The sequence below is a fragment of the Python bivittatus genome, unplaced genomic scaffold (assembly GCF_059951505.1).
Source record: "Python bivittatus isolate LINGU-HERP-01145 unplaced genomic scaffold, Pbiv_v1 ctg000330_np1212, whole genome shotgun sequence".
Lineage (NCBI taxonomy): Eukaryota > Metazoa > Chordata > Lepidosauria > Squamata > Pythonidae > Python > Python bivittatus.
Genome location: NW_028277058.1, coordinates 58,666,633 through 58,694,148, shown reverse-complemented (window position 1 = coordinate 58,694,148; position 27,516 = coordinate 58,666,633). Strand labels below are relative to the sequence as shown.

At 46.5% G+C, this 27,516-nt stretch overlaps 1 protein-coding gene across 2 annotated transcripts in view; it reads left to right on the top strand.

Moving 5' to 3' along the window:
• Window positions 1-19,976, top strand: part of PFKFB3 (6-phosphofructo-2-kinase/fructose-2,6-biphosphatase 3) — a 60,268-nt gene extending 40,292 nt beyond the window's left edge. For both annotated transcript variants that reach the window (XM_088141417.1, XM_088141415.1), the window contains exons 2-15: window positions 341-466; window positions 776-872; window positions 3,367-3,433; window positions 3,956-4,030; window positions 4,559-4,615; window positions 4,896-5,020; window positions 6,179-6,386; window positions 6,963-7,109; window positions 7,540-7,644; window positions 8,121-8,250; window positions 9,202-9,264; window positions 10,573-10,637; window positions 12,414-12,590; window positions 16,902-19,976. In XM_088141417.1, coding sequence (XP_087997543.1) covers window positions 341-466; window positions 776-872; window positions 3,367-3,433; window positions 3,956-4,030; window positions 4,559-4,615; window positions 4,896-5,020; window positions 6,179-6,386; window positions 6,963-7,109; window positions 7,540-7,644; window positions 8,121-8,250; window positions 9,202-9,264; window positions 10,573-10,637; window positions 12,414-12,590; window positions 16,902-16,931 — 1,472 coding nt within the window. In that variant the 3' untranslated portion in view covers window positions 16,932-19,976. The remainder of the gene's footprint in view (window positions 1-340; window positions 467-775; window positions 873-3,366; window positions 3,434-3,955; window positions 4,031-4,558; window positions 4,616-4,895; window positions 5,021-6,178; window positions 6,387-6,962; window positions 7,110-7,539; window positions 7,645-8,120; window positions 8,251-9,201; window positions 9,265-10,572; window positions 10,638-12,413; window positions 12,591-16,901) is intronic.
• The last annotated feature ends 7,540 nt before the right edge of the window (window positions 19,977-27,516 follow it).

Here is a 27,516-nt window from a genome sequence, read left to right as displayed (position 1 = left end):
TTTTGGTTATTTGTGACGCTACCCCCCCCCCATACTGCAGATAAGGAAGACTGAGGCTGAGAGATAGTAGTATGTTTACAGCTGCTCACCAAGATCATCAGCAAGAGTTTGGATTTTTAAGAGTAGGCTTTTTATTTGCAAGTGAGCCTTTTAGCTTTCAGCTAACTAAAGTTCCTGGATTGCCTGTTTTTGCTATTTATATGTGTATCTGGGGGAGACGGGTGGCATATGAATTTAATAAATAAATAAATAAATAAATATAAAAATGCAACCTCCCCTAAAAGTTTTTGAACTGTCTTTTTTTTTTTTTTTTCCTGCCTCCTTCTCTGGGTCCCTGCAGTATGTGGTCCGCAGCTGACCAATTCCCCCACTGTGATTGTGATGGTTGGACTCCCGGCTCGTGGGAAAACCTACATTTCCAAAAAACTCACCCGCTACCTCAACTGGATCGGCGTGCCCACAAAAGGTGAGCTTCGGGGCTAATAGTTTTTTAATTGGTGCAGAAGCAAAGGCTTGCAAATGTTGAGCTTGACGCCCTCAACGGTAGATATATGGATATATGTATAAGGTTTGTGCGGCAACAGTACCAAAGTGGGGTGCCGTTAACATCCGACAGCGGCTCCTGCAGGTGTATAAACCATGAGTCCAGCTTGGCTGCAGCATCTAGCAGACCTTGGCCGATCTCAGGAGCCAAGCAGGGTGAGGCTTGGATGGGGGACCACTAGGAAGACGCATCATGGAAGAAGCTTGATTGATGTCTTCATCTGCTTTGCAGTGTTTAACGTTGGCGAGTATCGTCGCGAGGTTGTGAAGCATTACAGCTCTTACAACTTCTTCCGTCCCGACAATGAGGAAGCTATGAAAGTCCGCAAGTAAGTCTGCTGGGTTCCCAGATTTCCTTGGGTTGGGCCCGCCTGCCCCCCTCCCCTCCCCTGTTCTCTTTGCCATCTTCCTGCTGTCTGGCCAGGAAATTAAACAGGAATATTAATCGCGTTGCAATGTTCTTTTCATTAATTCCAAATTTCTAAGACAAGCAGAGGAATAAAATGATGACTTTGGGGCCAGTTTGGATGATACCTTGGCGTGCTATTTGGGAAGACAGTTGAAGGGAGCACACTGAGTCGTCGTACCCGAGATTCGTGTGTCTTTCAGTTCTGCCAATCTGGAGTCCTGCGCGGCATTTGTCTTTCTGAGAACCCAGGCTGCTACCTCAATACCAACAAAACAGTATTCTTGCCACACAACCAAAGAATTGGGAGGGACTTTAGAGGTCTTGTAATCTACCCCCATCGAGTGCAGGCTCTACTACAGCATCCCGGGCAGAGGCTCTCCGGCCTCTGAGGACTCACCACTTCGTGTGACAGCTCGTACAGTCAGGAAATTCCTCCTGAAGTCTGTGCTGAGGCTCTTTCCTTGTAGATGTAATCCGTTGGTTCTGGTCCTGCCCTTTGGGCCGCAGAAAATAAATCTCCCTCAACTGGGTGACTGACCACCTTCAGTTATTTGAAGGCTGCTATCAAATCTCACCTCAGTCATCTCTTTCGTAAATCGAACCAACCAAGTTCGTTTAACCTTTCCTCAGTGGGTGTGGGGTCCGCCCCCCTCACCGTCCTGGTGGCCTTCCTCTGAATTTTCTCCAGTTTGCCAGTGTCATTTCTGAACTGGACACAGAAGTCCAAATGGGGTCTGATGCTTCCTTCCCGTTCTGGTCTTCAGAGCTGTCCTGAGTGCTCAGGTCACCAATGTCGCCCTGGTTGGAAACTTAATTTTTTCATGGGGTGGCCTCTTTTGAAACACATACTGCTAAAGAGGAGGATTCGTTATCGATTACTTTTATGCCGCCTCAATCTTGCTGAATTTAAGTGGGTTACACTGACGTGCAAAGGATCTGGGAGTCAGTCCGACGTGTTTGATATTTCGAACGTTTCACCAAAGTGTTGGGGAGCAGGGAGAGAAATAAGTCAGAGCTACTCTGGTGTAGGGGAAGGTGCTGGACTAGAAACCAGGAGAGTGTGAGTCTAGCCTTCCCTTAAGCAGGCAAGCCAGCTGAGTCAGTTACTTTCACGCTGCCTTGAGTTTTTCAAAATAAAGGTGGGGTATACTATAAATCTAGCAACATACCAATTGGAGGATGTAAAGAATACTTCTTGTTATAGGGCATCAGTTCTTGGTGGCTGTGAGAACAAGTCCCTGCAGTTTTCCTGGCAGGATTTCAGAGGTGGTTTGCATTGCTTCCTTCCTCCCAGGGCTGAGGGAGAGGGACTGGCCCAGAGTCACCCAGCCGGCTTCCGTGCCCAAGGTGGGACTAGAACTCACGGTCTCCTGGCTTCTAGCACGGTGCTTTAGCCACTACACCCAACTGGTTCTCGAGAAAACTTTCAAACCTGAACCATTTTGCACCCTTCTGCAGAAAACGGGAGACCACCAGGAAATAACAGGGTTGAGAAGTTGGGGGGGAAAATATTGTGGAAGAAGGCCGAGGTAGATCTTTTCCAACAATGTCAGCAGGTTGTACGGGAAAGTCTTTAATCTGCCTGCTTTCAGCACTCGAGGTTCTGAAAATCCACAGGCGTAATCTTAAATGGGTGAATGGGGACATTGTCCTTTGTTGACCGTTCCGGCTGACTGTTTGAACAAGACACAATTGCCTCCTTCTCCTGAGCAGCTGGGGAGGCATCCAAATCGACGCTTGGTGGAAGAGAGCCCCAGCGGATTCCATCCAGCTCCGTGGCAGAAGGTCTTTGCTCCAGCTAGTGAAAGACAAAGCAGTTGCTTTGCAGGAGTCAGACCATGTGCAAGTGACCTTATTTCTATTGCTAACGGAGGATTTTTATTGCTAACGGAGCCGTCGCGCTTCCGGAATCCAGACTGCAATGGCCTTGCGTGTGTGAGCTTCCACATATGTGTCAATTAAAGAAGGTGCTAGTCCTCAGGGTTATGGGTGAAGCTGCACAGACATCCACCTGCCTTGTTTGAATAGCAGTTCTGGAAAATGTGTGAATGTCTTGCTTCCGCTTCCTCTCTGAAGGTTTTTTAAAAAAATTATTATATTTTGCCCTTCCTGAAGCTGGTTGCAGAGAAACTCTTATCTGCATTAGGTACATTCCTGACAAAGTGAAATGTGCCTTGAGGGAACTGGGGTGGTTGGGACTGAATCAAAGACCATCACATCTGGGCTGAAAAGAATCCAGGTAACCCCTACAGGACAGCAAAAAGATCTCAAAAACGTGACCCCCGTGCTGCTATCTTGCAGCCATCTGAATTTTTACAGGCCAAACCGGATGACCCTACAAAATAGCCTGAGGGTTGCTTCTAAACTCTTGTGCGATCTAAACAGTCCTTAATCTGCTTTTCCTCTCCTTGCAGACAATGTGCCTTAAGTGCCTTGAGAGATGTCAAACTCTATCTGTCTGACGAAGGTGGTCAGATTGCGGTAAGCAGCGTTCCTTGAAGCAACTTGGAGAAGACCCCTTGCGAAGGTGTCCCGGTGCAGGAGAGCCCTGCCTGGCCTAGTTTAAATTGTTTTAATGAGCTTTTTAATGAGCTTCTAAATTTGCAGTGCAGGAGGTGCCCCTAGAGATCCCTGAACCCACCGCAAGGTGAAACTTGTGGTTCTTAGAATCTTAGCTGGTCTTGATGGCCAAAAACAGGTGGGATGGTATCCTACCTTTCTGAAGAGGAGGAGAGATAAACATTATACTGGGGGCCCTAAAAATGTGCCACAGTTTAAAAAAAGCAATCAAACCCTAATTCTTCCACCCACCCACCCATCCATCCACCCTATGTCCATGATGGAGGAATTGTTGTGAGTTATGGAAAGGAACTACCAATGGACCACTGCCCAATTGCTCAGAGCATGCGGGTTGGTTCCACTCATCTTGGAAAATTTAATCTCTTCTTCCTGCAAATCAACCTATAAAAATGAGCAGTCTCTTCATTTTTCTTCCCTCCCCAGGTTTTTGATGCCACCAACACAACGCGTGAGAGGAGATCAATGATCCTGAATTTTGCCAAAGAAAATGGATACAAAGTGAGTGAATTTCTTGTACAAAAAGGAAAGGATTTTAAGACCTGGTCTCCTGCTGTTTGCACAAGTTCCCTCCCCTGACTGTAGCTGGCACCTTGACTAGACTCAATCTTTCCCCAACTCAATTCCCTACAGATGTGCTGGGTTACAATTGCCATAATTCCCAGCAAGGTAGGGATGATAGGCCTTTCTGCCCAGCACATTTGGGAGGGATCACTTTGGAGAACATTGCTGTAGTTGTAGGTCTGCTCTTCAGGATGTACACAATTGAGAAATCTATAACAATTATGAATTCTGGACTCATCAGGACAGTGTGTGGTTGGAGAAGGTGGGACAATCCCATCTTACTGTGTACATATTTGGCATGCAGAAGAAGCCTGTCATGAAGTCTCCTTTTTGAAGGTTTTTCTGAATGACTTTTCTGCAGGAGCTCTAGTTGGAGTAGAGAACTGGAGTAGAGAATTCAACTTTGTATCCAGCAACTTCATACGGCTGTGATGCCTTAATTCTAATGTCTTCTGCTCCCCTCAGGTGTTCTTCATTGAATCCATCTGCAATGACCCAACTGTGGTTGCTAGTAACATCATGGTAAGTATGAAGAGGGTTTCCCATCTGTCAAGTCCTATCTGGACTCAAGAGAATCCTTGAGATTGAGCTGGACGATCATACTTATGGGAAGGGATCATAGCTGAGTGAGACAGAGTCCATCTTGTATGTTCTGAAATTTCTCCATCCCATTCTCACCAACTAGTACTGAAGCCACAAGTCAGATTGAACACTGGATCTTATTCTGTTAGCCCTGGGGTAGAATAAGCTTGACTTAATGATGGGCTTGTTATTCTTACCCTTGGAACATGTCCTATTTTAGGAAGTCAAGCTGTCCAGCCCAGATTATAAGGACTGCAACTCAACTGATGCTATGGAAGATTTCATGAAGAGAATCAGCTGCTATCAATCCAGTTACCAGCCTCTTGATCCAGACGGATACGACAGGTAAAGAAACACCAGAATAACCACTCCTGGTTCAGCTGGGTCTAGTTTTGTCTTCAAGCAGCTAAAACCTGTTGGCCAATAGCATGAATACTGCTCCTCTATTTAAAATACAGGTAGTCCTCAGTTAACATCCATTTGCTCAGTGACTGTTTGAATGTACGATGGCACTGAATGAAGGGACTTACAACTGGTCCTTGAAGTGCCAGCTGTTGCAGTAACCCCATGATCACATGAGCAAAATTTGGATGCTTGGCAACCAGCTCACACTTACGACCAGTTGCAGTGTTCCACGGTCATGTGATTGCCATTTGCAACCTTCCTTGCTGGCTTCCCACAAAGTCGATGGGGGAGCCAGCAAGGAAGTTTGCAAGTTACTTGGGTAAGTGTCCCCCACCCCCACCCCTGGCCTTTCTTTGCTCTCATGCACTACACCCTCCTTCCTCGTTTTGCTCGCATACACTGTGCCCTCCTTCTCCCCACTTTCCTATGCTTGTGCCATTCAACAGCACCCCCTCCCTCAACTCGCATGCAGCCTGCGCATCTTGGGGTTACGGCAGCAACCAGTATTGCCATCACTAAGCAATGTGGCCATGTGACATCGTGCTTTACAATTGCATCGCTTAGTGACGGCAGTCTCGGTCCCAATTGTCGTAACTTGAAGACTAGCTGTAAAGTTAATCATTCAGGTGGGGCTGCTGTTTGTCCCAAAAAAGCAACCAAAACAGTGCTTTAAATAAGTAATTTTGATCAATGTCTCATTTGCTGAAGTATTTGGAAAGATCATTCCCTAATTTGGTTCACCACACAAGATGGGTTAGATTCCAGGCTGTTAGAGTTGGCAATTGGCCAAACTAGCTGGGAATTCTGCCTTTGGAAACTAGCACATTGGGAGGAGCTCCAGACTGGGGTTTCTTGGAAATCATGGACCTGAAGGACAAGAACCTCAGAACTTTGGAATCCTGTTCTGATCTTTCTGTGGTGAGCCTGACAAAAGGAAGTCTAGGGAAATCCAGTGGGCATCACCTATGATTGAAGGGTTGGTGGAATCAGTTGAAAATGTCCAGGGTCCCACTGCTTTTGTGGATTTGAGCTTAGAATAAGACGGCTGCTTTGTGGCTTCCATGCTACCATGGTTATCCCGTGTGTTTTCTTCCCTAGAGAGTTATCACTTATCAAAGTGATTGATGTTGGTCGAAGATACCTGGTGAACAGGGTCCAAGATCACATCCAAAGTCGAATTGTCTACTATCTGATGAACATCCACGTACAGCCCCGTACCATCTACTTGTGTCGACACGGCGAGAGTGAATTCAACCTCAAAGGGAAAATTGGTGGTGACTCAGGGCTGTCCAGCAGAGGCAAGAAGGTACGGGTGGGATTTACTTCTGAGTAAATGGGGTTGGGGTGGTAAGAGCATTAGCAAGAATTGCCTTCACAAAGAAGAAGGGGTGACTTTCACAGAAGGCCAGTGAACATCCTGGGAACACACCTTATGATGGTTGTGGGTGACTATCAAGGCTAACAAATTTCTAAGGTATTCCTTGAGAAATATCCTTTAGAGAAAAGACAAACTCCCCTTTGCTTTGCTGTTCCATAAAATAACTCATTTTGGAAGTCAAAGGAACTCTTCAGGAAGCGTGGGGAGCCTTGAAGCTTCTAGAGAGCTGTCTAGAAGTTGTTCCTGAGCGAGTTCCATCTTTCCCAATTCAGCAAAGGAAGATCTCTTTGAACAGCTCAGCTTCTGTTGACTTTCAGGACCCATCCCTGTAGTTTTCTTGGCAACAGCATGGAAGTAATTTCCAGAATGTCTTTCAGTTTCCCTGTCTGGCCCACAGCCTTGGGCCAGACCAAAGGATTTGTCTTTGGCACCAGGAGAAGGTTAACAGAAAACCATAGGAGCTGAGTCATTCTTTTCCATATTTTCTTTCTTTTTCTTTTCTAGTTTTCCAGCGCGCTGAATAATTTTGTCCAAGACCAAAACCTGAAAGACCTCAAAGTATGGACCAGCCATCTAAAGAGGACAATCCAGACAGCAGAAGCTCTTGATCTGCCCTACGAGCAGTGGAAGGCTTTGAATGAAATTGACGCTGTAAGAACCTTTCTTGGATTGCAGAATAACCCGATGGGTTTTGGGAGGAAGGGCTGAGAGGGACCAGAATTGGACAAGCACCACTTCCTGTCATTGTGGAAGGACGGCACCTTCATTTTCCTGTCCTTTCTCAGCGTGAGAATTAGTTCTCACGCAGTCTGTAAAAACCAGAGCAAGTCAGACAAGTGCAGAAAAAGGGGCACGTGGCCAGCCTGCTCGAGAGAGAGGACAAGAGGTCCGTTACATAAAGCTGGAAGGAAGAAGATACGCGAGAGAGTTTGAATCTTGCTTCTATATAGCAGTTACAGCAGATGCTGAAATTCTTTGAGTTACGGCTGTTGAGTGCAGTCTTGGCAGAATTTGGAGAATGGGCTATAAAGTGGATTTTGATTAAATCACCGTCATCGTCATCATCTCTCTGTTCTTGTAGGGTGTGTGCGAAGAGATGACTTACGATGAAATCAAGGAAAAGTATCCAGAAGAATTTGCCCTACGCGACCAGGACAAATATTATTACCGCTACCCATCTGGAGAGGTTTGTGTCCTGGGATGCCAGGCATGTTTTTAACCACTGGGTGGGATACCTAAACAATGTGCTAGCCCTAACCTCCTGCAGCCTGAAATTGGGGGCCTTAGCTTGCCCCCCACCCCCCATGTGGCTCTTATGATTAAAATAAAGGTGCGGAGGCTGGGAAAGGACTGGGAGAGACAGCAGACCTAAATCCAGACGCAGAAGGGGAGGCAGCTTAGCTCATAAACAGCAACTCGGCCCAGGGACGAGAAACCCGAGCAGAAGCATTTCAGATCCTTCACGGAGCTTCCACCTTAATGTCCTCACTCTAAAGGAGGGTTGGAAATTCCTCTGGCAGGTTCTAAGATTCTCTGTTTCTAGCACTGAAGGCACCTTCCAGAAATCTCTGTCGCTTCCTCGATCCGGCTCTGCAGTTCCTCTGTTTCTGCCGAGAGATGAACCTGTTTCTCATCTCTTTCTCTCCATCCCTTTTTCCCCAGTCCTATCAAGATCTGGTGCAGAGGCTGGAGCCAGTGATCATGGAGCTTGAAAGACAGGAAAATGTCCTTGTTATTTGTCATCAGGCCGTCATGCGGTGCCTGTTGGCTTACTTCCTCGACAAAAGTGCAGGTGGGTCTCCGCGCTCACTCCTGTAGGCTGCCAGCATGACATCAATGCAATTGTAGGATCACCTGTTAAAGGGAAAGGTGGGGAGATCCAGGACAATGAAAGGAAAATGTTCTTTACACAACTCTTTGGCCATTTTCTCACAACCTGTTTAACCTGGTTGTGGAATTATCTCCTTTTTGGATTCTCCTAAGGGGCTGAACTGTAAGCTGGGTTTGCACAAGCTGCTAAGACACATTCACCCATGCACGCAAATGCTAACCATGGTTAAAATTTAGCTTCGTCTGTTGTGTGAATGCCACTCCTAGGTCTTTAACTGACCAGGTTAAGCATGCTGTGGGAACTCACGCATAATTACAGCAAGGAATCAGCTGCCCTCAGGGCTGAGGACAGCCAACAATATCAGCGCTTGGGGAAAAAAATGACTGCAGCTCACTAGGCATTCAAGCAACTGGCAGGGGGTCAGAATCAGAAGCCAAGAATCATGGTCAGGAGGCTAGGGAATCACAGTGAAGGAGGGTGATCACTTTCCTCCCAGGTCTGGGAGTTTCCTGCATGCAGGCTTCTGAAATTTGGACCCAGAAGCTGAGTCTTGTCAGGTTTTGTAGTGGTACCTCCAAGTAACTGTTGCTTGTAGCAAGACAGACACTGCCGGTGAAACTTCCCTGGCGCAGGAACCGAAGAAATCAGTTTAGGACTGGTGGCGTAACCTTGCAAGGGTGATGGGACAGCTGAGCCTCCGAGCAGGAGAAAAAGGTTCAAGCAGCGTTTTTCAAACTTGGCAACTTCAACTCCCAGAACTCCCCAGCCACTATTCTGACTTCTGAATTCTGGGAGTTGAAGTTTGAAAAACCCTGGTTAAAGGGAGCATCAAGACAGTTGTCCCATTTATAGCCCAGCATGGCATCGATCCAGTGGATCACTCGAGTTTTTCCTCCTTTTGTTTCCTTTCAGAAGAAATGCCGTATCTGAAATGTCCTCTCCACACAGTCCTGAAGCTGAGTCCTGTAGCTTATGGTGAGCCTCTCCCGCAAAAGATGTTCCGTAAGAGAATGGCTGCGTTCACACAACACGCTCGGCTTGGCTAAAATCAGGCGAGCGGGGTAGTTGGGGTGGTTATTTGGGTGTGGCCTGCCATGTGAGCACAACCATTGTGTTTGTTAACCTGGGTTTAGCCTCTGTGGGAACCCAGCCTCTGTGCCTCAGGCGGATGTTCAGTCTCCCCCCAAGTCTTCTGAACCTGCAGTCCTCCAGATACGTTGGGACCTCCACTCCCAGAGTTCCTAGATGATTTTGTAGTAGCTGGGAATCCTGAGTGATGTAATCTCAGCATATCTGGGATTTTGGGCTGTTTGGGTTTGTTGAAGTTTTGAGACCTTCAGCTTTTCATAAGCAAAAAATGTAAGGCGCTAGACCTCATTGTGTTGAGTTGTCAGAGAAGGACAGTAACATTCCAGACAAACTGAGAGAGCTTTATGTGGGCATATTCATGAGTGGCAAGGCTACCCGATATTTCATTGTTGATGAATTCTTGGTCTTCATATCCCTCCCACCAACATGCGGAGTCCACTGAATATGGAGAACCTGGGAGTTTAAGAACCCTGGCTTCGATTTTTAAAATCAAGTTCTAGCATTTCCATTGACTGAATATATGCAGTTTGCCTGGGGAAATCTCCCAAGCTACAGAGGGGCACCCACAACATACATTTTTAGCAACGACAAGCAAATTTAAGTTTTAATGCCTCCCCACCAGCCCTGAGATCTTTACTCCTATCGGTGAATTAAGATAAGATTTAAGGTAATTCAGCTAAAATGTTAAAATGTTCCACAGAATGTAGAAGGATCAATTTAGCACCGATTGTATAAGCCCCAATCAATACCCCATGGTCATATTTTACTTTATTTGCAGTCAGAACAGATGGTTTAGCCCAGGAAAAATGTCCTGTGGCTCATTCCAGGGGACAATTTACCCCTTCTGCTTTTGCCAAAGTCACCACCAGCGTTATCCTACTGCAGTGCAGAAAATTCTTGGGGCTGTTCCCTGATTAAAGAAATTAGCTGATGCTATTATATACTTCTGATCTGATTTGATTTAATATCCTTGCCTTTCTCTGGCATCCGAGAAGGACAAATGCTTTTCTCAGGCCCCGTTTGACCCTTGCTGGTTCAAGTTGCTTTTAAAAACCCAGTCATTTTAATTTGAGTTACTTTAAACACACACACACCCTTTCCAAGGACTTAGTCTGTTTTGATCTCATTGTCTGGCTAAACAGCGTAGCAAACTGATGAACTGTGCCTCATCCCTCCTCCTTTCTTCTCTCTAAGGTTGCAGAGTGGAGTCCATATATTTGAACGTGGAAGCTGTGAACACTCACCGGGACAGACCAGAGGTGAGGGCCACTGACTTGCTAAGGGGCCCTTCTATCCCCCCGCCACACACGATCATAGGATAGGCACCCTTATTCCCCCAAAATGTTCAGCACCAGGTCCCCTTTCTTGGCTAGCGTTCACTTCCTCACACCTGGTTAGTGATAGAAGGATAGCAATTACAGCAGTAGGAAGAGGTAGGAAAAATCAACTTTACCTGCATTGTTGACTGTTCAAAGTGCCTCCCAGATACAAGGCCCTAGTTCTCAATAAGGAGGTCAGACTTGTGCATCAGCTGTTCCATTCCGATGGCCTGTGCGGGGCCCCCATGACCGAATGCTCCCCCTTTGGCAGGGAAGAGGAAGAAACTACCCCATAGTACCTCCTTGACATCCGCTACGATTTCAGATTCCGCTACCACCAACATCTGCTTCCGTGTCTTTTCTGAATAAGTTTTTTTTCCTAACTACGACAACCCTGGGGGTTTATTGTAAATTGGGCTTTGCTTGTTAAAACAAGGAGGCAAGAAACTGCCAGGGAGCTAGCCCCCGTTGCCAGGATCTGTTTGGTGAACAACGCAGCTTCTCTCTTGGGGTCCCATAAATCAAGGTTCCTACTTGGAGCTACGATGTGAATGACAGTGGCTAGTTTCCCCCCCCCCCGAGTGGCCATCTTCTTCTCTGCTGCCTTCTCCATCAGGCAATCCCCCCCACTTCCATCTCAGCCCCCCGCTGGGAAGATCACAACCGAGAATCAGACTTTACCAAAAATGGGAAAGTCCTGTTGTCCTTTGCAAGAAGCAGGGCTTTTTCAGTAGCGCCCCCTTCGCCTTGTAGTATGCTCTCCCCTGTGAGACCCGCCTGGCTCCATTTGTTAAGCCTTAGAATACTGGCTAGATCAACACATTAGGCCAATTTGTTTCTTGTTCATGGGGGTGTGCGCATGTAATAGACAATGTGCAAAAGTTTCCCAGTTCAGTCCTTGAGCTTCCAGCAGCAGGGCTGGAAATCTTGTCTACAACCCTGAAGAGCTGTTGCTCATCACCGGGGCCAGCAAATAAGGACCAAGAGCTGATTGAGTCGAAGGCTTCTTTCTGTGGCTTAAAGGCGGGTTGTGGACCTTTAGAACGATCTAAATTCGGGAGCTACCAATGTAGGAATTTTGAGCTGAAAGGCAAAATTTAAACTGGTTTATGCATAAAAGGAACCGGGTATTATGCAATGCTTTATAGTGCTGGTAAAGATAAGACAGTGTTCAGATTTGGTCTTCTGTGGCTTCACTTGCTGTCTAGGGTGTCTTTATTTGCTTAATAACAAATAATCTTCTCCCCTATGAAAGCAGCAGGTTCTCAACTGTTTAACTAATAAAAAGCTGCTGACTTCCACCCCGCCTTTTGCAGGGAAAAGATGGTCGAGGCTAATTGAATGTTGATTCTTGTCTGGCTCCGCCTACCTCTTTAGTCTGGCCCCGCCTCCTGTTAGGGGTGGAAACCCTGATCAAGTGAGGACCTCAGCCAGAGAGTAGCTGAACCCCTGATCCCCAAAGTCTTTCCGTCCTCTTCGTCTGCCTGCAGAAACTAGAAACGCTGGTCATTTTTAGGCTTTCAAAATCCCGTTTCCTAGAAGCATAGAACGTAAGGGTTGGAAAGAACCTCAGAGCTCACCTAGCAAAAAGTTCGCTCTCTTTGCTTTTGTTTCGTGGTGTGTTACGGCGAACCCATTTTTTTATTTCTTTCTTTTCATACCTCTCACCTCCTTTTATATTGTTATTTTTCTTATCTTTCTCTCGCTCCAATTTAGGATGCAAAGAAGGGACCTAATGCGATCATGAGACGCAATAGTGTCGTCCCTCTGGCCAGCCCCGACCCCATCAAAAAACCTCGCATGAACAGGTTCGAGGAACACGCTCCTGCTTCCGCTGCCATGCCAATCCATTCCTGCCTACCCCCGGAAGGGGCGGTCCAGCATCCCGCACAAGTTGGTTCTCTTCTTTTGTTGGTGTGTTTTTGTGGTGATGGCCGACGTGTGTTGTGACTTTTCCCGCTCGGCGTGCCTGAGCGTCCTGTGGCTCGACCTCTTAGGAGGGCGTTCTTGGTCTTGCTTGATGTGGTTTGGATGAGCGCGACACCCCAGGATACTTCTCTCTGACCCCCACGGACCTTCTCCCCTGGTGTCATTGGAGGACCGGAGGTGTCCTGCTCGCTACCTAAACTAACTTGCACGTGCGTGTGAGTGAGTGAGCGAGCGAGCGAGTGCCTTGATCTTGACTGGGCAAGACCTTGAGTGGCCACGAAACCCGGTTGCGCTGAATGATCGAGGGAGCCATCTTCTCCTTGCAACCTTTGATGGACATGCCTTTAAGAACGTCCAGTTGGTTTCTACTTTGGTTGAATGCTGCCTTGGTTCCTCCCGGTCCATGCTTTTAAGTTGATTATAGTCTCCCTTTGCCATTCTCAAACGACGCCTCTGATTATGGACCCAGATTAGGAACTAACCATTTCCGTGTCATCCGATCCCGCCTGGGTTTTGGTGGGGGGGGCGGCTCTCCAGCAACCCAGACCACAGCAATCCTTCCCGTGGAAGCAGACCAGGAGGAGTCAGAAACATGTTTCACGGGAATAAGTGGAAAGTCCGCCAAAAGGAGCGCTTTTGCATTCAGCTTGCTGGCGGGCTCTGTGACCCTCAAGCGGGAGAAGTTCCTCCTGGGAATGCTTCGTCTGTTTGCTTGTAATCTCTGCCCCAAGGCTGTTTTGGAGGGCCAGAGGAACAAGATTGCCACGACTCAACACATTTTCTTTTCTTTTTTAGATGGGACAGGTTAGATTTCTGCAAGTTTTTTGCTGGATACGTAGCAGTCAAACCGGCCTGGCCTGATTCTCTACTGCAGTGTTTCCAACCTGGGCAATTTTAAGATGCGTGGACTTCAACTCCCAGAATTCCCCAGCCAGCATGGCTGGCTGGGGAATTCTGGGAGTTGAAGTCCACGCATCTTGAAATTGCCCAGGTTGAGAAATGCTGTTGTAATGTGAAGCCTGAAGCAATCTCTGTTAGCACCTCTCCATTCCCCCTCCCCACCATGGTACTGCTGGACACTGATGCTGGGTGCTGGGTGCTTCACATCTCTTGGTTTATCTCTCCCTCCCCTTCCCATCTTTGGGCTGCCATTTTCCAGGTGCTGAGCTTTTACGCACCCTTACGGATTTCTTTACCTTTATTTTTTTCTCTCTCTCTTTTTCCTTTGTCTCTTTACAGCCATTACTGGGGAAGGCTTGCCTGTAAGTAATTTTTTTTTTTTTTTTTTATGGCTGTGGTGGTGATTGAACGCGTTTCTTCGCTGCCCGGCTGGCTGGGTCTTCGTCTTGCTGCCGAGAAACCGTGTTTTGCTCTTAATTTTCCACGAGGTCTTTGCACCTTTGTTTTTAAACCCTGGGAAAGCATTTCCCATTTCGGTGCAACAAGAATACCACGATGGCCTCAGATAGCTTATAAAACCTCTTATCTGAAAGCGGCCAAGTCACGATTTGCAGTGCAAGGGGATGGTGAATCCCCGTTGGGACCTGCATTTTGCTTGTAAGGTTTTTTTCTTTTTGAAAGGCTTGTATCTCACCACTAGAGCCCAAGACATGAATTCAGGGAGATGCAGAAAGAAGATTGGTCCCAAATCCCTGCTAGCCGGGGGCTCGTTCACACAACACGTTAGACTAAGCTAAAACGGAGGTGGTTTTTTGGAAGTTCTAGCTCTTGTGGGAACCTGGCCCATCTCTTAACGTGTGGTGTGAACCCAGCCATCGGGGTAGAGCCAGGGTTGGCCAGTCTGGGCATAGCATGTTCTGTGAACAGAGCACTTCTGCTTCGTGATCCTGAGTTTAGTGCGTTGTGTGACGTTGGCAGGGTAAGCGATCCTTCGCTAGATGGATCAGGCCGGAATCCTGCAGCTTCCTGGGTTTAATATTCGATCGACGCGCCGCTTGGTGAAAAGATCCCAAGGGCTGTTGGAAAGGTGTAAAGATCCTTCTTAACAAGTACTCCTTCATTGCCAATAGCTTGGGCTAAATTCCACGTTCAAACTGATGAACGGAGCTGTAATCTGACATACGCGCAGGAAGACATAACGTTATTCCTGAAACGGAGCACGGGAGTCAGTCCTGGGGCTAAACACAATTCTTAGGAATAAATTCTGGCAGCATCTTTTCCTGGCAAGGGAGCAACAGGTCCGTGGAAAATCCTGTCTGCCCCTGACAGAAATGCATTAAAATGGAGATTTTCTCCTCCACCAAGCCAGGGGCCAAATGTTTTAAAAGGGCAACAGAGAAGACTTGGCTTAAAGGTGGAAACGGACGCCAGATTCTGGTGCTGGCCCAATTTTGGGGTGCTGGTGAAGCGTGTGCACCCAGGTGTTGAGCAAATGCCATGGCAAGCCTTTCCCTTTCACCCATGATAGATGGCCGTCCTTCCCATCTCCTTCTCTTCGTTCTTCTCATACTGAAATACGGGTGCATGGCCTTCCCTTCTCCCAACTTTCAGCTTCACTCAGATTTCCAAAGGGAGTTTGCTGTGTTGTGTGTTGCATTTGTGCTAACCTCACTTCTTTGCATTGGAGTAACAGCTGCTGCAAAGATTTTTGGTGTCTTCCTCCTCCTCCTTCTCTCCCTCCTTCCTCCTTTCCTTCCTTCCCTTTCCCTCCCTCCCTTCTTCTCCTTTTTCTTAGGAGGAGGAGAGAGAGAAATGCATATTCATTTGGGGTTAGGTAGCTCTTATAAAAGTGACCCTTCTGGTAGGGCATGGCTCCCTTTCCCTGAAATAACTTTTTTTTTTTCTTTTTTCGTTTTAATGAGGTGCTCTCTGTGCTGAAGGCTTTAAGGCTCGGCATTTGCTTTTTGAGAGCAGAGCAAATGGTATGCAGAACATACCGAGGCTGAAATCTCCTGATCCCAAAACATCCTGTTTGGAGCAAGAGGCTTTTGCAGGCTGGGATATTTCAGCCACCAAATGTTTTGAATGCTTCTCTTTCATTTCTGCTCCCCCTCTCGCCCCAAGGGGTTTAATTGATGATTAGTGAGGTAAAGGAGATAATCTTCCAAGGAGTCAGTTTCTTTAATGGTGTGGTCCAAGGATTCTCTAGCAGCCCGGAGGCATGCTATTTTTTGTGTTATCTATAGGAGCCTATGGATCATCGATGGCTCACCTCCAGTTTGTGTGCATATTGTCTTTAAAGTTACACTGAATGTTTGTCTACTATCAGGTGTTCTTCAAAGTCCCTTTTAAGTCAAGCTCAGCTCCTGAGGATTCTGTACTTAGCAGAAATATAGAAATTGTTTCCCGCTCCCTTCTCCAGAATGTTTTTTCCAACTTCTCAATCCAGCTATGCCCATAGGATTTCCTAGAGCTCTCCCATCCCATCCTAACCAGGTCCAATTCTGCTTAGCCTCCTACTCCTAAAGCGTTGAGCCAGGCGATACCATCCCCGAGATGACAACAGTTATAAAAATGCATTCCTAATTTGTTGATGGAGCAGAACAAGATAGAAGGGCAGGCAGTTCCGTTCTGGAAAGCGGGGGGAAATTGTGCCACTTCACCCCTGCTGGGATTGAAACTTTTTGTGCAGAAAAGTTTGCTTGTATGTTTCTGAAACGAGCGGTCAAAATGATTATGTTGCATTTACAATGTGAAGTGGTGCAGGGCTTTCTTTAAGAGAATACTGCAGTGATAATTTTAGGTTCCTGCTTTGTCCTGTTTTGTGACACTAAGCAGGATCCAACTTTCTCGGTCTCGCTGCAGGCTTCATCCATTTTTCAGACGCTTGGGATGTCCTACAAAAAAAACTTTAGGACATGCCTTTGACGTGGAACTGTAGGACACAAGGCACAACCCATATGCGCAATCCATAGGTCTCATCTTTAAAAGTAACATGTAGTTCTCCCGCAAAGCATCAGGGCATCTCCAGGCTCCTTTCAGCCAGCAGATTTGTGTTAGCCTCAAAAAGCAATCAATTGTCTGTGGATCTGAGGTGACTTGACCATTTTTTAGAATTCAGTCCAAGAGACATGGAAGACATAGCCCCTGGTACAGACAACAGGGATCTTGCCCGCATATCTAACAACCTTTTTCTCTTGGCATCATTTCACCCCCAAGTTGCCCCCCCAGATAATTTTTCTTACTTGACCGCCATTGTGTCTTCTGCTCCTCTGCATGCTGTTTTAATTGTGCTGTTTCTCCTCCCCTTTCTCCAAACACAAAGCCACTGGTTCATGCGGGTCTTCCCGTCTCTTTTCCTTGCTTTGTTGCCAGAACCTGAACTGTTCCCAGACGCAATCTTGAACGACTTTCGGCGGTGTTTCAGGAACCGCGGGTGGAAGCCAAGCGCCACGGCGTCACTCATTTCCGAAACTTGCAGTCTGCTCCACGTCTCCGTTCAACTCCAGGTCTAACTTTTGTTGATGATCTCCATCGCTGGTTATCTTGCCTTCTTGGGCTTAAGAAAATGGAGCTGCGGAAGGAGGAAATACCAGGAAACGCGAGAGAGAAGAGAGATGGGGGGAAAAAAAAAGGAAAAGAGACTTAGTTCATCAGCATATAAACTGTGGATCCAAACCTGATTTTAAAGCTGTTTTTTTCTTCATCTGCCCCACTTTGGTAGACTTTAGCAAGCACCAAAGTGCTCCTGTGCACACCATCTGTCCCAAGTCCTGGTGGGTGTTGTTCTTTTTTTCTTACGCGACAAGAAAGCTTCCCTTGCAGGAAAACACTGTGAGATCCCAGCTGGTCTAAGATAAAGGGTCAATGTAGGTGGGCTGTAGCTAAATCAGTGTAGCAAAGGGGAGATAAAAGGTGTCCTTGGTTATATCTGTGGGTCTGTTCCATCACGTTGGTTTTCACTTCGGATGTTTACCGAGAGAAGGGATTCTCCCGTAATTTTAGCTGTTGTTTCGAACTGGCCCAAGAGAGACCCGATAGCTTGTTCACAGACCTGGCAGAGAAGAGGAATAGAGGCCGAACGTGTGGAAGAGCGATGATTAAAGGGCGTTTGTAGTTCCACGGAGCATATGCACAAACCAGACTTTGTAAGTTAGCGCCTCCCATCTCATCTAGGGGCGCATAAAAAGTTCCGTCCCTGAACATCCCAGTCCCCACACGGATTGCGTTCTGGCCCTGCTCTGGGATGTTTTTTTGTGACGTGTATGACACTTTGCACACCTTTGCTTCTTTTCTTGGGGGGGTGGGGGACGTCCCACTCAGGAAGGACCCCAGCCCATTTTTAAGTCCAGTGTTATAGATGCACTGGTCATCTTTTCAGCCCTGCGGGTGTGGTTCTGCTCCACCTTGCCTCCCCCCGCCCCCCGGTTTGTGTCTCTGGCTTGTGGGAAGGTCTGTTTGGAGACCACTGAAGGCTTAACATGCATATTTATGTACGAGCAGCTCATGGTGCAAACAGGGCGTGTGCATGTCGACCAATGAGTGAGCCTTCGGCAACGGGGTCACTCGTGGAGGTCTGCAAATCAGAGCCCACGGGGCTGTTTTTTCCAGCTTTCCCCTCTTGAGTTAGCCACTGACAATGGTTTCCCTCAAAAACGTATCCAGCATACGTCTGTCTTGGAAAGTTTTTGTATCAAGGAGAGGGAGAGAACTGCAGGGGTATAGTTTCTTCCTAATGAGTGGCCAATAGAAATGTAACCGTGAAGAGTGTGATGTGCCCCAATGCATTAGAACAGCACGTAGGACAAGGTAGAGGTTGGTTTTGTTTGGGTAGGTCGATTATCGTGGGCCTCCTGGGCCCCCCCTTTTTTATTTGTTGAAATGTTAGTAGTAGTAGTATTTTAAGTGATCATTTCACTAGTTTTGAAGTACTTCTGAGCAAGTTCGCCTTCCTTTTGACCAGAGCTTCTCCTGCTGACTTTTCAGCCATTCTTCAGTTTCCCAGTTATGCCCCCAAATCCTCAGCTGACCGCCAGCTCAAATCAAGTGAAAGCTTAAAAAAACCAACCAAGCCTAACCTAATTTAAAACGTAGTTAGGTCTTTGAGGACTTGATGTCCTTCAGCCGAACTGAGCTGGAACTACCGTCGTGCAGTGGGCGTTGCCTGGCTAGCTGGGGATGAGGGGTGTTGTAGTCGCGAGCTTTGGAAAGGAAAGCCGGTGCCGACGTTACGCTACGATGTGAGCAAAGACGGATGCTGAGGCTGAAAAGTAACGGTAGCCTTGTTTTGCACGTAAGCCCCCTTTAAAACTGAATTGTGCTACCAAAGTTTTGCTGAAAAGGCTCTCCTGGATGAGCCAACATGGGAGTTGGACAGTTCATGGGCAGGTTGGGGTCTGCTGGAGGAGGGCAGACAGTTGCCTTGCGTGGTAATCTTGCAGGGCAATAAAGGTGGTTTTATTTCCAAAATAAAGGATTGCTTGAGCAAGGCCCGAGGTGTTGACTTGCTAATCCGAGATGGTTTATATGTGTATAGTAATGCTAAATGTAGATGAAAGGCTCTTTCTGCTTGTTATGATAATTTGTTTTGGTTTTGGTTTTTTTAAAAGACATTCTTTATTCTGAATGTTTTTGGAGCTTGTATATGCCTGAGCACACGAGATTAATCTTTTTTTTTTTCCTTTAAAAAATAGTTATTTGAAGTGTGAATGACCTTCTCTCCAACACGGCAAATATTTCCCTTTGAAATTCTGCCCCAAATAGGCCAAACGGGTGCAAGAGAAAAACTAACCCTCCCCCCCCCCCCCAAAATCTTCCCGACAAATTGCATCTTGCATCCTGCGATAAACATTTTAGGCCAAGTGTTCCTTGCAAATATTATCTACCTGAAAGAGATGGAAATGGGGAAGAGGGGGGAATAATAAGGGTTTCTCCCACCCCTCTTTGAAATACAGAAATCTCAGAACAAAATGGATTATTCCTGCATGAGGCTGAGAAAGGAGAAAGCTTGAAAGGCTGGTACTACGGTATTATTGTGAATTGTGTGGGGAGTTTCTGTTTGCGGGGTGTGGGGGACAAGAATGGGGCATAGCACGGAAATCCCCATGGAGTGGGGGAAACACCATTTAAAACCACGCCAATGATTCCTCCTTGGGTTGGGCTTTTTCCTTTGATACTTGAATTTATATTTTTTATCATTTTTAACAGCAAAAGGCTATTTATTTATTTAACTGATCCTGCAGAACCACAGAGTTCCTCCCCCTTGTTCCCCCAATTTCTGTGACATTAAATTTTGCGTGTATGTGTATGTACAGAACGATTTCCCCTCTTTTCTTTCCCACCCCCCCCCCGGAGGTGAAGAGCAGTGCGGCTCATAAAACAGGTCTGCCTTTTGGAAATTTGTATATTTTGCAGTTGCCGGACCAATTAAAATACCATCTTTAACTAGAACCATCTGGATTGTGTTATTTTGTTCGCCGAACGTCTCCTCTGTTAGAGGATATTGGACGATGTGTTTATGTTTGGGGGGTGGGTCCGTTTTGGAAGCTGGATTAGGTATTTAAACCCCCGTGTCCACCTCTCGAAAAAAAACGTGCTTCCAGGATGTCACACTGGTTGGTTTCTCTGCAGGAGATGGTGCTTGACCAGTTCTGGTGATGCTATGGAAGATTGGGGTGATGGGGAAGGGGAAACAGATGTTTCCCACACTTTGCATGCTTTTTGGAGCCAGCTCCTGTTCCTTTTAGTTAGAATAGAGCAGTGTTTCCAACCTGGGCAATTTTAAGATGTGTGGACTTCAACTCCCAGAATTCCCCAGCCAGCCATGCTGGCTGGGGAATTCTGGGAGTTGAAGTCCACGCATCTTAAAGTTGCCCAGGTTGAGAAACGTTAGAAGATGGAGTGGTCCTGAACTTTTCAATACATATTTTGACAGCTGGGAGTGGAGTGGGTAGCAAAGTGGAGCCAGATAACCCGGGTGTGCATTTTTTTTAATGTAAAGGGATTGGAAAAACTAGAGTTTCTCCACTGAAAATTAACACTTATAGCCAGAGGCGGCTCTAAGGCAGTGTTGTCCAAACTTGGCCACTTTAAGATGCGTGGACTTCAACTCCCAGAATTCCCCAGCCAGCCAAGGTGGCTGGGGAATTCTGGGAGTTGAAGTCCACGCATCTTAAAGTGGCCAAGTTTGGACCACACTGCTCTAAGGGATGCAAAGCAAGAGTCATGGGCTGGTTGGAGCTGTGGGTTATCAAACAACCCACAATCACACACCAGGCTACAAGACACCATCATTTCCATGAGCCATCCTGCTTTCTGCCAAGACATTTTGGGAATATGTGAGTGTTTAAGCCCTGCTCGTGCTTTCCAATGCATCACCCTGGGCAGTTGCTTCAAGGAGGGTGCTAGGGGTAGGGAAACGTCCTTTGGGTATTCTAGTTGCAAGGGGTAAGAAGTTTTACAGGTAAGATCAACCCATGGAGGTCCCTGCTGGTCGCTAAAGCAATGCAATGGGATTGTAATATCCACTCCCAGAAGGCAGCATGACAGAGCTGTATTTTGGACAAAGTCTACCTAGCCAAACTTGAAAAACCAAACAGAGTTGGACCTGGTGAAAAACCAGCAGGAAATTTAAAAATTTTAGAAGAATTCAGTGCTGAACCACTTCTGTGCTATTTGATTTTTCAATATTCTCCTTCTCCAGGTTTTTCTAGAAGTGAAAACACCTTCCCTAAGTGTTTTCTTCTTCAAGCATTCTTCAAAAGCAATAACAAGCTTTTTTTTTAAGAAGCTTTTTTTAAACAAGCTTTTTTAACAACCAATTTTTCTAAAAATTTGATACAGATGCAATGAACAAAGCAATCTTTAAATTTTAAAAAAACTTCAAAAATTAGAAAAGTGATGACCCCAAACAAAGAAAAAACAAAGTACTGTAAGAAAAAAAAATCTTCCTTACATTTTATACTTACTAATAGTCACTGATTTACTAAAAAAAATTCACTACTATACTGTAATATGAACAGTACAAAATACTATGGTATGACATCACAATATTGCTCCCATAGTAACACGTATTGCTGCGTCCTTTGATTAGCAGAAAATGCTGCCTTTGCCAAAACAGAGATCACACATTTCTGACAACTCTCCGTTGACATCTGGAAAACAATCGCATTTCCAATTTCTCAATATGATTCTTTTAGACACCCCCGTGCTTGGTACAACCACAATTCCTGATAAACAGATTCCAAAGCTTGAGTATATAGTTCTACATCATATTAACATCTTCAACGTTTGAAGATTTTAACAAGAACTGTTCTTGCAAGAAACAGATTCTGGAAAATTGCCAATACCCCCAGCCCGCTCCCCACTTTTCTCTGACATAAGGAAAGCCATTTCGATTACTATAATTGTCGTCATTCCCACCTCCTAAAATCCCCTGCTTCAGTGGGGGGTGGGACTCTGTCCTCCAGATGTTGCTGGACTACAGCTGCTGACAGAGGGACAGCATGATCAGGCCAAGGCCCACCCTAGGGCATCCTTTTGTCCCTTCCAGCAGCCAACAGATGTTCACAGGACGCTTGCAAGCAGAAGATTGTCCTTGTTCCCCTGCAAATGGTTTTAGTTCCCCAGAGGGAACGTTGAGCGATCAAGACCACCGACCAGCTACATGGTCCAACAGACCCCGGTTGCCCTCTGGAATGAAAAGGTAACGGAGGCTTCGGATTGGATCATGCCCACGTGGCCACTTTCCTTCTGTGCATCCCATTATTCTCCTTGGTTTACCAGGGAGTTGAGGGAGATGGGACGGGTGAAGATGCCTAGAGCATCGCTGGAGGGTGACGAGGAATGACTCTGACCAGACACAAGTTAGAGCCGCTATTCAAATCTACCTTGTGGTGATGAGGGTGGTGAAACATCAATATTTCTCTGCCTTTATTGTGTCCGAGGATGGCTGCTCGGCAGCCTCGTTTAGGCTGACTCCAGCCCTTTTGGGTCAATTGGGCTCAGAGGTCTACCTGCAAGGCCATTCAGAGGAATATGCTGGGCATCTGTTGGACAAAATCACTTGGATCAGCTCCCAGTTAGACTCCATCCTTGGAGCATGTCCTATGGAGGTGACTGGGGCACAGTCTTCCTCATTACCTGGGGGGAGTTTGATCCTGTTGGACCTGAGGAAGTGGACACGGTCCTCATGACTGTGAGCTTGGCCACCTGTATGTTAGATCCATGTCCATCCTGGTTAGCTAAGGCCACCTGGGATGGGACATGTGGTTGGGTGCTGGCAGTGGGGAATTCTTCCTTGCCAGAGGGGGTTTTCCCTTCTTCTCTTAAAGAGGCGTTGGTTCACCCCCACCTCAAGAAGCCATTCGCTAGACCCAACAGTTGCGGACAATTTTTATCTAGTCTCCAACCTTCCCTTTTCAGGGAAGATTGTTGAGAAGGTGATTGTGCAGCAGCTTCAGAGGATCCTGGATAAAGAGGATTATCTGGACCCTTTCCGTGTGGATTCAAATCTGGGTACGGGACTGAACAAGCATTGGTTGCACTTTTGGGTGATCTCTGGCGGGAGCGGGGTGGGGGTAGTGCATCCATCCTGGCTCTTCTTGATCTCTCGGTGGCTTTCAGTACCATCAACTATGGTATCCTTCTGGACCAGCTCCAGGGGTTAAGTGTGGGTGACATTGTATTGTACCAATAGAAGTGAATATGTGTAGCTCAGGGTTGAACTGTGGAGCCCGTGGGGTTATCTCAGCTTGGTTGTTTTCTTGCATCACCCAGATAAGCAGAGATTAACCCCAAGATTATCACCAGAAATACAATCAAGCAGTAAACAATACCCTAATCAAGGAACTACCAGGAGAAAAAACAAAACCCCCACCCCCACCAACACTGGCACGGCAAGCCACTATATACAAACAGAGAGCAAACCCCACTCCGTTCTAGCACTGAAGATGTTACCTAGACGAGTAACAAAACGTTTGCAAGAAAACAGCCAAGTTCAGAGAACCCCAAGGACTCCACATTGTATTGTGTTGGTTTGCTTCTTTCCTCTGGGGCCAGTTCCAGTCGGGGTGGATTGCAGGGGAGAAGTCCCACCCTTGGTAGGGTGCCCCAGGGTTCGGTACTTTCTCTACTCCTGTTTAACATCTATATGGAGCCACTGGGCGAAGTTATCCGTGCCAGTTGCCAAGCGCCCGAATTTTGTTCATGTGACCACGGGGACGCTGCGACAGTCATATGTGTGAGGACTGGTCATAAGTCACTTTTTTCAACACCGTTGTAACTTCCAACAGTTGCTAAATGGATGGTCGTAAGTCGAGGACTACTTGTAGTGGGAAAACATTTTTTTTAAAAATTGGAAGCAAAGCAATACGATGAGATGGAGTTTCTCAAGGGTGTGCAGGGGTATCAGCAGGGAAGGGGGTCAAAAAAGTCAAGATGGCATCCACAACCCTGGGACTGAAGCCCCATCCCTTTGTACCTGGGTCAAAAGAGTTGAGACGGCAGCCCCAACGTGTGATCAAAGCTCCACTGTGTTTTTTTAACGTGCATTGCCAAGGGGACGGGGCTTTGACTACACGGTGGCGGCTGCTCTCTTGACTTTTTTGACCCCTCTGGGGACACTCCTGAGCGTGTGCACTCCAATTTTATTTCCAACGCTTTTCTTTCCACATCATTCTTCATTATCCGAAAAAAATGGTTGCAGGATCAGTTTCACACGTGACAGTACAAACAGTCGCCCAGTCCCATTTTTAAGAGGAAGGCAAGATCATGATGCGGACTCTTTGCTGACTGCTCGATTACCATCTTTCATCCCGAGGCCCGCTTTTTTGGCAGGACAAAGGGTCATTCAAAGGTATTTTCGATAATCTTCCAAAATAGGAACACCTTTGTTCTCCATAAACCCTTGCTGATCAAAGCGTGGTTTCAAAACTAGGTATGGTTTATGGCTGGGATTTTCCTTCTCTCTTCTGCTGGACAATCCCTGTGTATCACTAGAAGAACTTGGCCAGAGACATCTTCAGAGATGCAGGACTTGCCTGGGTCAAGCCAAGGGTCCCTGAGTTATTTCTGCACACCGGTCAGCCCTGCTTCAGCTGTCACCGGCCCTTCAGAACCCTTTTAATGGTGGGCTGGCCTGGCTTTGGGTCATGGCAGCGTCCCACTGAGTTTTCTTTCCAATTAGAAAATTCATTGAGTCAGGAACAGTTAGTACATGGATGGGGGACCACCAGGAGACCCCCAGAGCTGTAAGCTAAACTAGGAAGTTGAAAAAACCATGCTGGAAGGAGGCTACAGTAACCACTGCTACAAGAAAACAAGGTGGCTGTGTCTGTGTAAGCATCAGAAACTGAAACTGACTCAAGGGAGTTTTTATTTATTCAGAAGGTGAGGCAGGCTGACTGTGACCTCCAAAGACTGCTGATCTGGGGAAATGACTGGCCTCTGCCAGGCTCAGATTTATTACTGTAAGAGCATAACACCAGGGCACAAGATCCTCGCTTTGCTTCTACACGCGATGGATCAGACGCTGATGAACTCCATGTCCCATCAGCCCTAGCCACAGCCAGGGATGAGGGATTGTGGGAATGGTAGTCCAGTAAAACCCACCTGTTACTCTGTTCTGTGGAGAGGAGAAACTGCCCCTCCTTTTGAGCCATGGCCAACGTAGGAGAGACTGCAGGATACTGTGCCTGGAAGTTTATGGTACATGCTCAAAAGATGGGCAGGTGAAATTAAGCTGCAGATGAATAGGACTGCTAAAAAGTCATCTTGCAGAACGACGGGCCGGCCCTGTTTCCATTTATTGAAATGGGAGGGGAAGCTCAGAGGCACTGATCTACCCCAATCTTTCTCAAGCTCAGCAGTTTTAAGACATGTGGACTTCAACCCCCATGCTGGCTGGGGAATTCTGGGAGTTGAAGTCCACCCATCTCAAAGTTGCCAAGCTTGAGAAAAGCTACAGAGTTCAGCCTTGGACAACTGGCCCACATAAGGTCAAGGAGAGGCTGTCCCACAGGGTGAGACTCTACGGCCCTGTTTTAATAAGGACTAGTGACATTGCTTGCATTTGGATCTGTAAACACAACCCGGCCAGCTCCCTTTTGAAACCCTGGGCCCTGTGGGAAATTTAAATCTCAAGGGAAGAGCTGTTACAACTTTCCTTGTTTTCTTCTCCTACACAGACACCTGTGAGGCATCTTGGCCTGCTTGTGTGATGAGAAGTATCATGTCATGGCTATTTTTGAATATTTTCTCCAGAAAACCTTTCTTAGAGGCAGCCAGCATACCCTTAATAAAGAGTTTGCAGCCATGCTTTCCAGCTTTTTTGCCCCATCACTAATCCCTTTATGAAAACCCAGTTACATATTATCAGTGCAAGGCTGTGCTTTCTTCTAAAACCCTTATTTGAAAGGAGTTGGTGCGGTAGTTTAAGTACCCCATAATTTTATACTGAAAAGATGATTTTGGATGAAATAGAAAAGAGACCACCAGGAAACACAATGGCAGTGAGCTAAACTGGAAAGCAGGAAAAAAGGCATTCAGAAGAAGCCAACAGCAAACAACTTTTGCCAAGAAAATCTGCAGAGCCATCGATTTTAGCCTTTGCCTTTACAGAAAGAAAGTTCAAGCTAATTTATATTTTGAAATACAAGGAAGGAGAGATAAAGTATTATGGGAGACCCAGAACTGATAAACAAATCAGTGTTTTCAGTCTTGGGAAAGGCATGATCTTGTAAACAAGACAGTGGTAACGGGAAAGAGTGGATACACTTAAAGCAAGAGAAGATAAACAGCCTCATTAAGGTTGATTGGAATATGCAGGCGATTGCTGAGTGCTGATTATTGAAGGCAAAGGAGATTATCTCTAGAGCATTTAATATGATAATGCTATGTCATGCATTTATGGCTGGGGCATTGATTATGATTTGGCTGTGATCCCACAGTCCACTGAACCACAAAACTTGCCAACTTACTTTTAACATGCGTTGGGTGAGCCCAGACTAGGGATTCCTGACATCTGAAAAGGCGAAAGAGGGCACAGACAATTGGAAAGGAGAACGAATTGGGGGAGGAGGCAGACACATGAACTCGAACTTTCTTGGCATCTGTGACAAAAATTACAGCAACTTACTGCAAAAAATATACTTAGGCCTCCATGTATGCAATTACTTTTTCCAGCAGCAGAAAGACTGGTTTTCGGTCAATGATGTGCCATCAAGTCAGTGTCACATCTTAGGTAGATTTTCTCCAGGAGGGATCTGCCCCCAACCTGGTCCTTCAGGTCTTCCAACGGTGCCCCCATCACCACTGTAACTGAGCCCAACCCCCTTGCTGCTGGTCATCCTCTTTTCTTTCCCTCCCTCTTTCCAATCATTATAGACTTCTCAATAGAGCTAAGTATTCAGATCAATGATGTGCCATCAAGTTGGTGATGATTCTTAGAGGCTACAAAAATAGACCTTCTCCAGGATGATCTGTCCCAACTTGGCCCTTCAGGTCTTGCTGTAACTGAGTCCATCCACCTTGGTGCTAGTCATCCTCTTCTTCCCTTTCCTTCCACCTTTCCTAGCATTAGAGCTTTCTCTAGAGGGCTTAATGTGTCCACACTAAGATAGTTTGAGCCTGGCCATTGAACGTTGCTGTCATTGTACAACACGCAAACCCATTAGCCATGGTAAACAATGGTTACGTTCACACAACCACATGGTAAGAGACCACATTTTGCTTTAATGGGTTTATATGGTGTTTTTGATCTATTGGTCAATGTGTGGACATACATATTTAGCTTACCATATAAGTAGCAAGAGCTCTTTGATTAGAGGTGATCTTCCAAGGCTGCTGTGTTCTTCACATCTGTAAATGAGTAGGAAATTCAGCAGGTGAATCTTTATTTTCTAAAGCGATGGGGCAAAGATTCCACTCCTTAAATTCCTTAGCAATTCCAGGACAGTGAAGGCACAAGAGATTATTATTAATTGCATGAAAT